General features: G+C 27.3%; 1 protein-coding gene across 1 annotated transcript; it reads right to left on the reverse strand.

Annotated features, from left to right (window-relative positions):
* Positions 1–500: 500 nt before the first annotated feature.
* LOC113381861 lies at positions 501–16,747 on the reverse strand. Its single transcript, XM_026620525.1, has 6 exons — positions 16,720–16,747; positions 5,795–6,243; positions 4,995–5,208; positions 3,347–3,541; positions 1,423–1,607; positions 501–566 (listed from the first exon to the last, which is right to left on the reverse strand). Exons 1-6 carry the CDS (start codon positions 16,745–16,747, stop codon positions 501–503), a joined length of 1,137 nt encoding a protein of 378 aa, XP_026476310.1.
* Positions 16,748–18,161: the final 1,414 nt, after the last annotated feature.

The raw sequence follows: 18,161 nt of genomic DNA on the forward strand, positions 1-18,161 counted from the left end.
CATTATTTCAAACCCATTTCTTGACGTAATTAAAGAGTTAATATGAAAACTTCATACGGGGAAGTTTAATCCTTGAGTTTGTAAATCCACATCATACAAGGCAAAGTAACATATTTGATGCTCGTTACTCGAATACTGCTTGCACAATGAATTTACTACTTTATATAAGAAAAGCCAAATATTAAAAGCATTATATGCAATATAAAGTTACATTAAATGTTAATATTTAAATACATTGACTGTTAAAAGTTACAGTATTGAAATTGCAAAAATAAGTGAAGATTTATAGAAATTAGAAAAGTTTAGTTATGAAAATCAAATTAATTTACAATCGCTGTAATTGGGCAATTAATAGAATTAAAACGATAATAAATCAACAGTTTTTATTAACAAAAATTTGTACATTATAAATTATCATACATTACATTTCAATAATCAACTAAAATTATTATATTTACAGTACATAATTATTATAATAACAACTACATTTTACTAAGCATCTATAAATTGTTCAGTTGAGGACTTGAAGACACTTGTATCATTTTCCAAATTCCGCTTCCAAATCTCTGAAATATTTCAAAGTATATCAATGTTATTATTATAGATCGTCATATTTCGTGTTAAATTAAAATATTTCAGAATCAAATAGAAAGAGTTTAACTAATAACGAGTATAACCACATAGTCATTCATCACTATAATTTTTTATAGTGCATTTTTTTGTGGATATTATACATTCAATAAATTATAAATTAACACGTTCAAAAACTGTATCTATATTTGATCAAACTTCTGGCATAATAAAGTTAATCACAGTTGATTCATTAATGGAAATTTTCTATTTGCTTTTCGGTTCTATTATATATAGCCATGGTATGCCACAAATGAGAGCGAAAACCTACATTCGCATGAATAGCGGATTATCATTCAGCAAAATTGCTGCGCGAAAATTCACTGTGAGTAATTTATGCGACTCAACTGTGATCCGACACAAAAGTACGGAATATGTGTGAATAGAATATTTCTATTCATGAAGTTTGTAGTTTCGTTACAACTGGTTTACTTGAATATGATGATAATAATTTTGATTACGAATATATGAAAATAATTTTTTTTTCAGAAGTAATAAAACTAAATAAATTAAGTATTAATTAAGTAATATATATATATATATATATATATATACACTTTATTCCCTGTCCCAAATATAAGTGGTATGATATAGATCACAGTGACCCGGAGCAACGCCTTCCACCAGGTTAAAATCTGATCCAACGAACCGCTTAGAAATGGAACATCCATTCAAACATTTGCGCAACAATATTGTTAACCAATCTTCTGAATGCCCCCTATCACTTGCATTCCTTACTTGACAATAAATATAATAGTGATTATAGAGATGTGCAATTTATCATATACATACCTGTGTCATACTAGCTAGCAGAGAAATGATATTTTTCTGTGGTGGTCTACAATGTTTTTTGCCTCTCTCTTGGCAACAAAGATTTGGAAAACAGTCTGCCGTTGAATTGCATGGTGTTGGGTTGAAATCTATGACTGGAGGAGGTGGTGGGGTACATTGAAGGTAAGATGCAGCTGCTCTCAAAGCTAGAATTTATTTTACAAATATGGTAAAAGTAAATGAAGGAATGAATGAGAAGTAAAATAGTAAAAGTAGACAATGTTATATTAGAAAAAACATTTTTTATAATTCAATTCAATTTTAGAGAAAAATACTTTTAATCTATGCACCTAAAATTAATCTAATATAGTTTGTCTACTTATTCAATTTTTATGCACACACACACACACACACACACACACACACATATATATATATATATATGCTTTTTTAAATTGAATTTTTATAACCACGTTCAGGATGACTGAGAATTGGCCAATATCTCTAACTTATTTCATTTTATTATAATTCGTAATTGAAGAACACATATAGCCCTAAATTTTTACCCTCCTACCAGAAAACGCATATTTAGTTGTTTTTAATGGAATTATGTGCAAATGTTTAAGTTGTTATTTATGGCTTCATCACAGATTTCATATATTCTACATTATTTTTTAATAATATAATTAATTTAATAGTACATAGTGCTATTTTAGACGGCGTCCATTAATCACGAAATCGATTTCTTAAGGACTTTTGGACTCTCCCTCTCCCTTGGCGATACGTCGGGATATTTAAGATTACCCCCTACCAAACATTACGTGTATTTTTAGCTACGTAAAATTTTCCGAACGAGGTTTTCGAATTTACGGAAAGAATGTAAAATTTTTGTTTTTTTTTGAAAATCTAGAAACGTGATATCTTACTAAATCCCTTTCTACTGCACGTAATTTTTCGTAATTTTTTTGTCAACCGCCCCCCTCCCCCTATAAGCCTTACGACGTGTAATTTTCTAAGCACTGACTCCCCATTTTTTATTTTCCTGATTAAAATTTGTTTGAACTAAATCAGCTTGCAATTTTTCGTCAATAACGCCCTATAATTAATTTAATCTTTTGCAGGTTTGCGCTTATGGTATTAAACACTAGATAATTTCCTTTTCGATTTCACGGTAACTTCAAACAAAGAAAAAATTGAATAAGCAGATTAAGCAATAAACAGAGTTGTTATTTATTAATTTGTAAAGTTATTAATCGGTTATTTGTTTCTACTGATATCACATTGCAAAATAAATACGCTTTTCGTGTCTCCGTATCCCTAGTTAAGTTAGATTGTTTATTATAATTTATTAAGTATTCTAGATTTTATAAATAATAAAAAATATTATAATATATTATAAATTTAATTTTCAAAACTCGTTTTGGCGCCCCCTAAGGCGTGCGTACAGGCGAACGTTGGTTATCAAGAGGCAAAGTTGTAAGTAGGGTTATTACGAATTACGAGAAGAAATTGGATTGTTTCTTGAAAATCAGAGAACACAAAAAGAATTTTTTTTTTGCCAAAATTAAAGTCCAAACATTTGTTCTATAAATAGAGTTGGATAATAAACATATTTTCGTTCAAATTTGTGTGGTATTAATTATTTTAAATTAGCTAGGGGTAAACTAAATTCCCATACTCGTTCACAGGGGTAGTGACATTGAAAAGTTTTGCGTGATTAATGAATGCTCCCTTAATAGTAATAGTTCAATACATGTGTTATAGAATAGAATAATATTTTGTTTACATTGTTATCACATGATTTGACATTATTATTATATTTCAGTGATTTTACTAAGGAATAAAAATACCAATGCAGTTCTATAATTTAAATTTGACTTTACAAAAATATGACCTCAAATCAATATATCACATTTGTATCAAAAGTAAATTTTTTTATACTAACGTCGAACGATATTTCCAGCAGGTCCAGGTAAATTTTCGAATTCATGTCTCGGGTTACGGCAATAGCTTTTGGCACCATCTGGGCAACACACCTGGGCGGGAAAGCAATCGCGGTCCTTAGTGCACGTTCGCACAGGAAACCAGAGCTCAGCGAGTGGAACGGTCGGACAACGGCGTTCTATCAGGCCAAGGAGCGCTGAAAATTTGAAAGTAGGTGAAGAAATAATGTATAAATAAGTGTTTACTGAGATATAACGCAATTCTTATTAATACATAGTTGCGGTTGAAAATTAACTTTGTTAATCAAATCTTATAGACAGCTGAAATTGTATGCGACTTTTTATTTATTTATTTATTTATTCATAAGCAAGCCGTAATCAATAATAATAGATATTATTCCAGGCTCTTGTCAAGCTTATTCATAGTTAATGTTAAAAGGATAGTAATTTTATAATAATCATAGTAGCTGCACGAATTTCGCTTCTGAAAAAAAAAGCTGAAAAAAAGCATTCGAACATTAAATACAATGTTCATCATCAAGTTCATCATATTAAAGTCTATTTGACCACCAGTCAAGCTCAAAATTCTTGCACAAGGTTGAAAGTTATACTCATTTAAAACCGTAAAAATGTTAAATTAATAAAACAGCAATAAATTTTTTTTTAAAAAAATATGGTTGTACAGGCGATCAAATGATCAGACTACATAGATAAAGGATAAGGATTATGCAAGAAAATAGTTATTGAAATCAAATTGAGAAAATTCAGTAATGTCATAAAAGCTAATTCTTTAAAAAGTTTAACTAGGAAAACATGAAATTTTTTGCTGTCTAAGTTTCGGATGTTGAGTGGAAGTTTATTCATAAGCTGAATACCTAGACTGTCGATCGTATTGAAAGAGCTGGCTAATTTATATGTGCGCGCCTGAATAAGTTTGTGTCTAGTGTTGTAGTTTGAGGAGGACGAAGCCATATCAAAAAGTTTCGAATTATTTTGGATGATAGCTAATGTTACCAGCAGAAAAATGCATGGAACAGTTAGAATATTGTGTTTTTTAAATATGGGTCTGCAGGAAGCTTTACTGGGCAAGGAAAAAATTATTCGAATAGCTCTTTTCTGAAGCTTAAATATTTTAATTAGTTCGGATAAAAAACCAAGAATTGGATGCCGTATGAAACGTGAGAATAAAAGTTGCTATAATAAACTGAAAGTAAGCAATTTAAACCAAGTTTGGGTTTCAGGGTGCGCAACATGTTCTAGATAAAGTTGGTGATAGTGAGATAAAGATATGATCAGACCACTTTAAATTATTATTAATATGAATACCAAGAAACTTTGATACTTGCAAAAAATTATATGCTGAATTATTGATGCTTAAAGAAGTAATATTATTGGATAAACGATTTTTGTACAAAAAGATATGATTTGACTACAAAGTGGGAAAAGTAATTTTAGAGCAAATTTTGATTATGTTTGATTCAATCCTGCTTACATTTTGACGATGTTGTATATATAAAATAAGTTTTACTAAAAATCTTCGAATAATATTTTTTTATAAAATATTTGAATATCACAGTTAAATCCACATACACTTCTCATATCAAATCTTTTTCATAACGGTAATACAATCGTGAGATTTTCTACACGTACGTTCATGTTTTATTTCGGCTCGCTGTTTTTCTTTGCCCTGAAGGCATCTTCCACGGCAGCAAAGCCAACTATTTCCCATGTGGTAACAGTCTGCATCTCGTCCGCAGAACAATGCGAAGAGTTGCCAATTGTTGGATGGTGGGCATGTGAATGTGTCACGTCTTGTCGGTGGTCTAACTGATGTTGGAGTAATTTTGACAGTAGTTGCTTCCACCTATTAAAAAGTAATAGTCTTATTGAAAAACTGTTTTATTTTATCTCATCTATTTACAACTATCCATTGGACATTACGTAAATCTTTTGGCTGCTAGAAACAAATAACAAATTGACTGCAAATACATTTTTGTATGGTGGTCAAAGATAAAGGAATAATAGAATTTCAAAACGCAAATAATTTTTTAGAAAACTCTCATATTTACATAACTTTTTTTTTGTTAGACATTGGAACTTCTTGAGCATATTTGCAGTCATTACGTTCATGATATAATATAGATATATGACTACATACGTAAATCTCATACGCTCATATTTTTATAATATACATAGAGAAATGAGAAAAATAATACCAGAGCTACGAAAAGATAAAATTATAACATTATTCTTCAGCAAGGTAATTTAATAATAAAAAATACAGCGTTATAATTAAGCGCTCTATTACCTTAGCTACAACATAAGAAAACCTTGTTGAGATAAACATAACGAAATTAAAACAACCATATATTATTTTTCTAATTTCATTTCTGTGATGCAGTGTAACAGAATTAGCACCGCAAAACTTTCAAAGACCATAATGCAATTACCTTGCTCGTGGCGTTTCCATTCTTTACGGCTGCCGAGTTCATACTTTTGACTTGTACAGAGGCAGGAGCCGTGGCTTTGCTTCTCTGAGTTGTTGGCGTCAAATTAATTCTATAATTCGTGGGGTTGATGTCGATGTTATTTTTTGGAACCTCATTTTGTATGGCCTTCGAAACTCTAGCATTACCGGCTTTTAGATTATTCTTAGGTTGAAGATTGGTAGCAGTACTGGCTTTCTCTGGTTTGGACGCTAATTTTACCGATTTGTGAGTTGTGCTAGATACTCTAGAATTGCTATTTATTTGTTTTGATGATGTGGTAGAGGATACCATTTCTAAGTTGTAAGGAGTTGGTGAAGTACTCATTGGTGTTACTAATCTTCTTCGAGTGATTGTCTTGACCCTGCGAGGCGATGCTGCGGCATTTTTGGGAATAGGTATTTGTTCAAAATCTGTATAACGTATATTTAATAATAAAGTTAGAAAACATAGTATTCAGATTTATACACACAATAAAATGCACTAAAGATTTATTTTAATCTAGTAAAATTACGCCTTTCCTACTCAAGACAAGATGTAATTATTTTGTCTATCAGGTGATATGTAAATTGTACACATTTGTAACAAAACTTTATTCATATTTTACTCAAAAATTTTTCATTACTAATGCTCTAGATTTTTTTAAAACAAAAATTATACTAGTGGTACCGAAATCTAGTTCAACCTTTGCTCAAAAATGATCACTACGATAACTCTAGTTTTTTAAAACAAAGACTAACTCTTCAATGCGTTTCTATAAATCTACTAAAATCCAAAACAATCACTTTTATTCCACGATCCACATTATGCAAATAAAAAAAATCTGTCCTTGCCTTTCATGTCGGTTCGAGCAAAAACATCTCATATAATAATAATATATTCTAATGAGAGTATTTACTTTGACCTAATTGAATCACGCTATTTCATAATATAAATGTTTGCGACTGCAAAAACGAGAGAAAGACACATATTCATAACGATTTGAATTAATATATGACTTGTGATAATTATGAATAAAACATTTTATTTTGCATATTTGTGAGGGATATCGTTAATTCTCTTCGTTTGATGGAAAAAAGTACATGGTGAACATGTTTTTATAACAACTGATTCCTATCATAAGGTATAGTTGTAAAGTTTAATTGAAAGTTTGAATTCTAAAATGTATGAAAGAAAAGGATTTAGAAGGATAGTGTGAGAGACTTCCCATTGCCATTACACACCGCAGTGCCCAAAATGGGCTACTTTCAATTGGAAACAAATTTTTGGTCTATATTTTCAAGTAAAAATTTATATCACTACTGCATGAGGTTGCTAACTTGATCCACACAAGGCAGTGCGCTCAAGAACCCCTATATATATATATATATATATATATATATATTATCTAATTCGTGATCTATTAAATGTCAAGTATGTTACGTATTATTTTCACCAGAAATTTCAATTTTAAATTCCAATCTGTTATGTAGAGTCGGATATGCAAATGCTTTGCTAAAACTCGCTCCGCAAGATATTTTATTTGGCTTTCTTTTATATCATACTTCCGTTAATATTTTATGTCACCGTATGCAAAATAAGAAATTTCCAATTGATCTATAAATATAAATGAATACACACACGCGTTTATATTTGAATTTATAAACTATTTCATAATATAATATAATAACGTAACACATATGTTTTCGGGATCTGGAGGCGTAACAAATCGTTCATCGTCTATTACTTTTTCTTTGATTTTTAAATTACGCATTATTGCATAAGCGGTTTTATTTATAAATATATATCGAACTCTCTTTTTTCTAATCATTATTATGACTAATATTCAGCATATTTAATACTGATATTGATCATACTAGAAATACTGAGAATGGTTCTCAAATGTTGGAAAACGAGAAGTATAACAATTTTTTAAGGAACATTTGCTTAATATTCATTGATTTTGAGGCTGACATATTTCATTCTTACTTTCTTGTTTAAGAAAAAACAGAGATTGAACATTTTGTACTAATTTAGGTACAATATTAGAACTAAGAAATACTAATAAAATATTTGACTTATCAACATGTAATTGTGGTTAGCATTAAAAACCATTTTATAATATTATATGAGACTATTTGCTCATGCTTGAATGAATAAATTCATAATACATATTTTTCATAAAAATTGTTACTATATTAAATTAACGATATATAAAACATATTCAATTATGTTATAATTAAAAATTTTGTATTATATTGAATTATTAATCGTAATTCTTAATTTAATATTCAACCTAATAATGGCAGCAATGGCTTATTATAATATATTTAATAGAGCATTGTTTATTAGTAGCAAATGTTATACCAAAGTCAGTTTTATCAAATTCACTATTTTTAAATTTTAATTAAAACTCCACATTTTATAAATTATTTAGACTATAAAGCCTATGACAAACGCTCTCGTTTCATTAAATATAGAATATTTCATGGGATATTAAAAATGTCATGGCTTTACCCGTTTATATATCAGTGCGCTGCATTGTTTTCGATTTTAATTAATTTGCAGGCTTTGAAATATAGGCATTTTATGAATAGGTCGATAATTCCATATTTTGTTCTATGGAATAATTATAAATTTATTTAATTCGACACGATTAATAAATGGAGCAGGTCGATTGTAGATCGGCTTAGTAGCCACAATAATGTTATACATAGTCATTAGATACATAAAATATCCATATGCAAAAAATGTAACTAGTAACCGATTTGGTCAAGTATTGGAAAAAACTATGAATAAACAAATTTTTGCACATGTGCCGATTTCTGCCTGCAGTTACAAACTAATTTCACAAGCGTGGTAAAATCTTAATTGATGATCACTATATTTCAAAAATAGAGCACATATTAGGGTTTGTCGGTTTTCAAAAACCGGTTTTAAAAACCGGTTTTTTGGCAAAAATTATGGAATTCGAAAACCGGTTTTTTAGTGAAAAAAGTCGGTTTTCACTGTATAAATGGAAAACGACAAATATAGCCAAATATAAAAGATAGATGAGAGCGTTTTGATTCTTGAAATCATATCGGTTCAATAGCATTTGATATCTTATCAGTTTGCAATGGTCCACAGAAAGGTTTTGTATATATTAATTTAGATTTTTCATACTAGAGTATATTTTAATTTAAATCAGTGTGACTTCTTCTCGAAGAAGTAACTTCCTCTACTCAAACTTAAAAAAAACGAGTTTTAAACCTTAGAAGCCACAAATTAAAGAACAAAAAACTTAGAATTATTATATCAGGCTTAACAATTAAGTTTAATTCGGTCGCAAGTATGAAAGTATTTTCTATTTCAGGAAATTTTGTGAGTAAACAGAGGACACGGCTTAGCAATTCGATAGACGTTCTTAGTTTTTTGAAATCATATTTTATTAAACAAAAATACAATTAGAATGTTTAAAATTAATTAATTAAAATTGCTCGGAACAGACGATAACCGAGTTTAGCTTAATTGCTTTTAAAATTAAAATTGATATTAACAAGTATGTATCAAAATGTATCTAATTTTTTTTTTTTTTAACTTAATATTTTTTTTATTTAAAAATATATTGTTTATATTTATTTGAAAACTTTCATTTCACTGTCATAAAAATATTCATTCTTATATGTAAAAATGATGCATAAATAACGAATAATTATTTTCAAAGTTATTTAGTCAAGATAAACTATTATTTTTTAGTTCTACTAATTAAAATTAAAATAATTTTGTTTACTATCTGTATAATTGAACAATAAATAAATCCAGTCAAATACTGCTCTAAATTACCCTAAATGTGCGGATAAATTACAGAATATTTGAGCAAAAATTTATTTTCTATATAAAATTCGAAAACCGGTTAAAACCGGTTTTTTAGTAAAATTAAAATTCGAAAACCGGTTTTCTGAAATGTCGGTTTTTGTATAAACCCTAGCACATATCAATCAAATAATCTTATCAAGTAAGCGTATTAGGCCTACATGTGTTTTAATAACATTTTTATCATAGTATTAAAAAATATAATTCTATGTTTGAGAGTATACGTAATATCGAACATTGAAAACGAAACTGGTTATTTTATTGCAAGGTAGCGTTTAAGTTGTCGGGCAGCTTTCTTCCAGTATTACTGATACATTTTACATACAACAGATCATTGTCAAACAATTTTATGTCTTATGTACATATTAAATAGTAGTAGAAGTCTTCTACTACTACTTTTCTACTAGAAGAGTAGTTTAGTAATAATTATACTTAAGGCTCCGATATATGTCTGGTTTAAGCAATGCTTCAAGATGATTAAGCCTTCTAATGAAAACTATTGAATAATCATGAATTATATTGCAGCATTTTTCCTTGTTGAATAAATAAAATCAATTGGAATATTTTTGAAAAAAATTATTTTATATTTACAACATTGTACAATCGTCTAATACTTTATAGACAGTCAGGTACAGCGTTACTATTTAAAATAATAGTTTCAATTTATTGTTGAATAACTGTTTACACATGCACAGATTTATATATAATAAATCTGCATTTCTTTGCATCTGCAATATTTATATATATATATATATATATATATATATATATATCTGCATTTATTTGTTTATGTTTTGTGGAATAAGGAAATGTGGTTAAAATCATTACATCAGAAGATAATATAAATTTTCACTTACAACTATGCAAATAAATATGGTATACGCCAAAGCTATAACTTTATATCTCTGTGTAATCTGACTCAAAGTGGATTTATGTATACGAACACGCCTATTATAGATCTTTATAAATTAATAATATATTTTCGTTAAATTTCTTTTATACTAAAAGAAATACATGCATAAAGTCAAGATTCCAAAGAGTAATTAAATATATAAAAAAATGTCTTAGTAATTATTTTTGCTAAATTATTTTTATTTACAATAATCATATTATTATTTATAATGAAATTTGACAATTACAATATCAAGTAAATCATTTACGTACATTTTCTAGTAAATTGCATATAAATATTGAACGTAAATTTGGAACGTTTCATCTCATCTCATTTAATTAGTGTTTCTTTCATATTAACATCTGTAATTCAAATACATCTGTCAATCAAAACTTCTTCAAAACCCGGTCATATAATATTATATCATTAAATGTAATTACATGCGACACATAATCAATCATTAAACAAAACCGCATCGTAAATTCTGTTAAGTGTGCAACTTTTGCTTACATTATAATTTATTTCGTATTAAATTACAAAACTTGAATTGCCAATATATCGATGGATTATGTTATTACTGTAACCAATATTGTCTAATGGGCATTCTTTTTTCGTAGACGATCGTTAGCAAAAAGTTGGGAGATATAAAAAAGTTGCGTGGGTAAAAAGGCTCTTTTGCAAGAGCGCCTGCGAAATAATTAAATTTCTCTTACAAAACGCAAAATGGGTCTACGGTTGATTTTGCATCATTTGCTGGGTATCGTATCATCGTTACGTATTTGTTAAGGCTAATTGCTTTAGGAAGTAATAAATATTAAATGTTATTAAAATTATTAGGGTATTAGTCATTTGCTCATCTAATTTGATAACATACTAAGTATATTCAATTTAGAATATACAGTATTTGCCTTATGACCAAGATGGACAAATATTTTTGAATTCGTGGTTGAAACTCATTAAAAAAAGATTTGATTCACATCTTAATTTGAACACTGATGTAAATATTAGTGTAATAATATAATATGTATAATTCTAATAGAAAATACTCGTATATTAATAAATCTAAAGAATTTGGGGTTAACGTAATAAATATAATATGTAAAACGAATTGTATTAAATATCATAATTAGATAGATTCAAATTATAATTAATGTGGTGTACATAGAGTTATACATTTTTTCGTATTTTTTAATAAGAGATATGTTGGATGAAAACTTGATAAATTATAATTTGATTTAATTGTCAATTTATAAAAATAAGTGTAGTTGTTTTTAATAATTTGGCCTATAAACTAATATATTAGCTACTGTTATACAAAGTTCACCAATAACTCTAAAGGTCTCGATGTAATTCAAAATCGATATAATAATTATAATAACTTACCCTACGGGAAGTTAATAATTGTTTGATATTACTTTAGTTATAGTACTAAAGTAATGATTTATCCAATAGTTGTCTAAAACTGTTGGTTTAAATATCTTAAGATATTCCAATACACCGATGATCGCTTTACGAACAAATCAAGCTGCAAAGTTTCATAATCAATATAATCCGTTTAATGCTCTATTAATTTAATAACCTACAGAATTATACATTTCTTCATATGCGTTATGTGGATGGTAAATGGAAGTTCGATATTTTCATTAGGAGATTGATGCAAAAATAACTATTTTGTCTTACCTTAAAAAATATACCAATGACTCTAGAACATTGAATGTTAATCAAAATCGACATAATAATAAATTTGATAACTGCATGATTTTATAGACTATTACATTTAAGTACTGAAGTAATGCGTTGACTAATAGGTGTGTATATCTAAGATGGATTTGAATAGATCGATCAGGTGCAAAATTTCATAATTAATGTGATGCATTTAATGCTCTAATTAAAGTTATGCCCATTTGCAACAATGCGCACATAAAGCAGTAAAAGCAAAATCGTGTAACCGTACGCAACAGTAGAACATACCAAACAACGGCTTTCTATAAATTATCTCAGGGTCTCGAAGAGAGCGGAAATTCTGCCAAATTGTAATCAATAATTAGGAAAATTCAAAAGATATCTTCAATGAAAATAATATAAAGTATTTAAAAAAAATTAATACACATAACACATAACACAACATAAGACGTCGGGTCGTGATTTTAGCAAGTACAGCATAAGAAAAGATTTTTACAAATTAGTATAAAGGATTCATCTAATAGTAAACTAAGGACAATGATAATAATTTTCATTATACAACAATAACTTTTTAAACAGGTTTGGTAAACTGGAAAAGAGCTCTTAAGATTTGATTCAGTAATTTAAGTGATCTTGAGAAGTATAGTACCACCAATTTTATTTAATGCATTAATTTTTGATTTTCATTAAGTTCAATGATAAAAGGAGTAGAGTCTTAAAGCACGAGTAACCAAAAATCAGTATAGTAAATTTAATATATTTATAATTGAGTGATCGAAAAAGTGATATGATGACTTATTCGTGAAATGATGACTTCTTCGCTCCGATCATTCAATAAGATTTAAATTACAATTAATTGAAAAATCTTAAATATTAAAAATCTTAAAATTGTCTAAAGGGATTTTATTAGAATGTAGCACTTATAATTGGATTTACTATCGATTGATTCAACAAATCAATCGTTATTTGAAGCAGTAAGATAAGGAAGCATAAATTTCAATTTCAAGCCTTTCAAGTTTAATGGTGTATTATCAGAAGTTTTATACAAATTAACTACCTTTGTACATAATTAATAAGTTTTTTATAGGATGTATTTAAAAGTTTTCTCAATTTGGAGTTGTACAATTTTGAATGAGCAATTCTAATGTAATTCTCAGTAAAATTATAGATCCTGCATCTCATGCTTTCCTTATTATTTTTTCTTCGAATTGAAAAAATTAAATGAGATGCATATTTTTCTACTTATCATTGAAAGCATAATAATTTATACCGTTTGTTGCATATCAATATTATCATCAAAATATCAATTATTACATTTAAGAACTTATACAGTTTAACGTCATTAGATAAATAATATTGTTCAGTTTAAAAAAAGTGATAGTAAATCCATCTTAATTAATTTAGTCAAGATAACTTTTTTCTTACAAAGTTTAACCTTCGCGATGAATAATGGTGAATGTAACAAAAAGTGTTACACAATTTTGTGTTATTGTTTTGTCAATGACCTTTAATTTTTATTACATGTGGACAATAATTGAATGTGTTTTGTTTATATGCACGTTAAATTTAAAGGAAAATTTATAATATTTTATATATATATATATATATGTATATATATATATATATATATATATATATATATATATATCAGTAGTATTAAAAGTGCAAAAATACCTTTGAAAATATTACACACTAAACTGTTTTTGCACTATTTTAATAAATGGTGCTAAATGTGGGAATACGAGCGTGCCTTATCATTAGGGTTAATATAAATAATTAATTTTAATTATATATGGCCATAAAATCTTTATTGGTAATAAAATTAAATTAGGTAAACATTTCTGCCTAAGACAATGCTTGAGAACTTCATGAAGGATGGAAATTTTATTAAATATAGTTATCAATTTAATTCTATATTTGCCGACATAAAAATTGATTCATTAATGAATCTAATGAAAAAAATTAAAATAAATGTATAATTAAACGAGAAAAGTAAACGCTAAAAACAAGCACAATTCATATTACATTTTCTATAATAATTCTATTTCTATAGTTTCACCTTGTATACATTGTATCCATATAATACATCTCACCTTTATCTGCGATTGCGCTGCCAAAACTCTCGTAAACAAAGAAACCGAGAAAAACAAAACTGATAATGTATATAATCCTCATTTTCCTTAACGTATTTTTCTACACCACTTATTAGCACAAATTTATTGAATGTACTTAGTAAAATAACACATTACCTAAACCGAGCACAGATAAAAGTTTTTCACTTTGAGGAAAGGATACATCAAAATGGGAAAAAATAAATCGAGCAAAACATCGAAGAATATAGATATTAGAAAACTTGAGTAAGAACTGAGGAAGTTGATGTATTATTTTTTTATTATGTTATTTAACTTTTAACGAGTTTGTCTCACAAGGTACACAAGCAAAGTGGCAGATTGGATAGTTCACGATAAAGTTTCGTTTTAATTTTACCTTTTACATTTCACGTGGGGGGGATTTCTCAAGACTGAATTCACAGGCCGGCTAATGACACGGGCTTTTTTATTTATTAAACAAAACGTGCCCCGATTTGATATTCTTTAAAACAATTATCAGGAAGACCAGTTAAAACAAACTGTTTTGCTAGAAATTAGTTTGAAATTATTTTAAATTTTTCAAAATTATTGCTAAATGTTAGTAAAATTATTATATTTAGTTGCAATGTGTGGCAGTTCTGAATAACTCAAGAAATTCAGAGAATCTGTGAAAAATTATTGAAGGACTCTATGAAGGTCAAAAGTAGGAAGGAAAAACTATGTAAAAATATATCAATTTCAATAAATAAGTTTAAAGTTAAAGTATTTTTGATAAGTTAAAGTAAATTATGATATAGATAAATAAACTGAAAAATAAAAAAAAAATGTTAAAAAATAAAGCAATCATTATTTTTAGGAAAAACGCCAATTTCATTTTATAATCTCAATGATATAAAGCACATGTATGGTAGATGCATGTGCTTTATACGACATCAATAAAAAAATCTCTAACTTTTTTAAATTGTTTAATTTTTCTTTAACATGGCGTAGTAAATAACTTAATTTTTACCTATGTGATATAGGTTTTAAAACGTATAATTAATATTTTTATATTAACAATTTATTTTTAATTTGCGAGAAAAAAATATAATAAATGGAACATTAAAGAAAATAATAAAAATAATATAAAATAATATAAGTGATGCATAACTAATAATAATATTATTTAAAATAAAAGTAGATAATTTATTTTTATTAATGGTATTTAAATTATATAACTTTTCTAAACCGAATATAACTAATTCCATTCATTACATATAATGCCATTCAAAATCCAATAAACTACTATAATAAAATTTAGTTTTGCGCAACCAAAACATTCTTCTTAACATCTCATATGATAAACAGTCGAATTTCCGCAATTAACGAACTGTTGCATAATATCCAATAAATACCAAAGTTGGTGAAAGTTCAATCTTTCTTGTCTGCATCACTCGTTTATACCCACGAGCATTTAGTATCTGAATTAATGTCATGATCATAGAAAACATTTTGCATTAAAACAAAAATCCGCCTCGAGATAAAAAAATAATATGTAGCAATGCAGTAGAACGTAGTATATATTACTTATTACATTAAATCCAAGAGTTTGATTACTTTTTCATAATTACATAACAGTAATCAATTAATTGTTTATTTATAGTGTTTTATTCCAACAAAATTGATCTCATTATCATTTTGCATTTCAACAAGAATCTGTCTTTTAGTAGAAACTATAAAATCTAGTGGGATCTAGAGTAGAATGTATAGGGAGTAGAATGTGCTATATTAAATATTAAGTGAAATTCAAAATTTTGATTACGTTTTTTAAATAACCTTATATTAATTAATAAATAGTTTTTAATATTTGTTATTCCAAAATATTATACACGGATAAAGCTGCCGATGTACAGAAAAAACGAGAGTTTTTTATCGATTCGAAGAATGCTTCTTGTAGAATCTAATATTTTATTATAAACAGATAAATTCCTAACATGTATTGCAATTTAATTAAAGTTAATTTTTTTCAATATTATAGTCTGATTAGTCTGATTGAGTTATCGCTACTACAATTACCAAACTTTGCTCTACTTTTACTCCTATATTTGAGTATATATATAATATGCACCTATATAGTGAACATATTACATTATTCTGCTGAGATAAAAAATAATGTTTTTATATTAATTGCTTTGATAATAATTATTGTAACTCAGAATTAACATAATATTTTTTTATAAATATTTATGCACAATAAAGTATTCTCTGTTTAACTCATTACATCTATCACCTTTTTTAATTGTAGATTTGTCACTATTACCAAATTAAAAAAATTAACTGTAAAACCAATAAAAATACATTAATCATATTTTTTATATATTTTTCTTCATAAAGAGATTTTAACTGCCTACCATCAATCAAGCTTAGTAACTGCGCCATTATCTTCTTGAGGATGCGGCTTATTTAATGAGAACTGAAAAAAACTGAAATTAATTGTTTGTGCGATAATAAACCATACGCGTTCAATTGTTGCTTAAGATTGTCTATTCTTTATGAATTAATCAATATTTCATTTCATAATGATCTTAAACATTTAAAAGATGTTGTAATGCGTGTGAATCGGATTTTATGAATCATATAGTTGTGAATGTACCTGTATCGCACAAATGAGTGGAAAAACACACAATTTAACTATTGCTCAAGCTGTTGTCTCAATTATAAAAGTAGAATAGATAAACTAGGCAATTTTTAAAATTTCGTAGAAATATATAATTTGGCATTCCTCAGAGAACCACAGTTGTAGAAAATTTTAATGGGCAAATTATAAGTGTTGCTGCAATGCAATCCACAGTTATTATTTTATTTTCGCAATTTTAACGCCAGATTTTTCATTGAGGAAAGAAAAGAATACAATTTTGATGTTTTATAACTTTATTCGCATTCGCATTCAAAATGTATAATTCATAATACTGGTTTTGCATAAACCAGCAAAACATTAATTAATAATATAAATTACTTAAGATTGAGGAAGTATTTATATATCTATAAACGACCTCAAAATCTGTGAATTGATATCACGATGGAGTTTTGGAGTATCAGTTCAGCATAACTTTAGTCCTTATAATTTTGAGGAAATATTGATTCCACTTTAATAACTTGGCGGTTCTGGTAAGAGCTATTGACAGGTAAACAGACAAATAAGTTGAAGAGCAGTTGTAGAAGGATTATACTACATCGATGTTATTAATGTTTCTCAGAACTCAGCTAGATATATTTCAGTTAGTTCGGTTCACTAAATTTAATTTATATGCAGCTCGTTTCCGTTATAGATACATATTTGATTAAAACTTCAACAGATGTCAATGAAGTGTTTATTATGCATAATATATCATCAAACTTACTGTGAATTTTGTTGTTTATTATACTCTTATAACATAGAATGAACTTTTTTACTAACAGAGAAGACATCTTTATGATACACTTAATTTCTGAATTTTCATTAATTATATATGTTTAAAACCTTTATATTTTCATTGTGTTTATTTTCTTTATGTCTGCTATATCTATATGTTTTCGACGTTTCAAGAAATTTTAAATCGTTTGATACATCCATTTGATGAAACAGCTAGGATAAAGTCGAGTTATATATAATTAGCTGATAAGTGCAAAATTTGCCAAAATTTTCTAAAAAATTTCATGATTATAATTGAAAATCGGTCTGATTACTTTTTCATAAAGATGGTCTAATAAACATAGATTCACTAAGAGTAGTTGAATTAAAATTTAAAAATTTCTAAATTCTAACACTTTTCTCTCGCGAATTCCGAGATTTATATGAATTTTGCCGCCGGAG

Source organism: Ctenocephalides felis, unplaced genomic scaffold (genome assembly GCF_003426905.1).
Source record: "Ctenocephalides felis isolate EL2017-DRISC unplaced genomic scaffold, ASM342690v1 CF-g0.4_SCAFFOLD_00845, whole genome shotgun sequence".
Lineage (NCBI taxonomy): Eukaryota > Metazoa > Arthropoda > Insecta > Siphonaptera > Pulicidae > Ctenocephalides > Ctenocephalides felis.

Bases quoted from the DNA above. Each gene is read 5' to 3' on its own strand.
- LOC113381861 (XM_026620525.1), bottom strand. From the start codon at position 16,747: ATGGCGCAGTTACTAAGCTTGATTGATG. The intron at 6,244-16,719 runs GTAGGCAGTTAA...TACGTTATACAG, and splicing joins GTTACTAAGCTTGATTGATG to ATTTTGAACAAATACCTATT. The intron at 5,209-5,794 runs GTAATTGCATTA...ACTTTTTAATAG, and splicing joins ATGGAAACGCCACGAGCAAG to GTGGAAGCAACTACTGTCAA.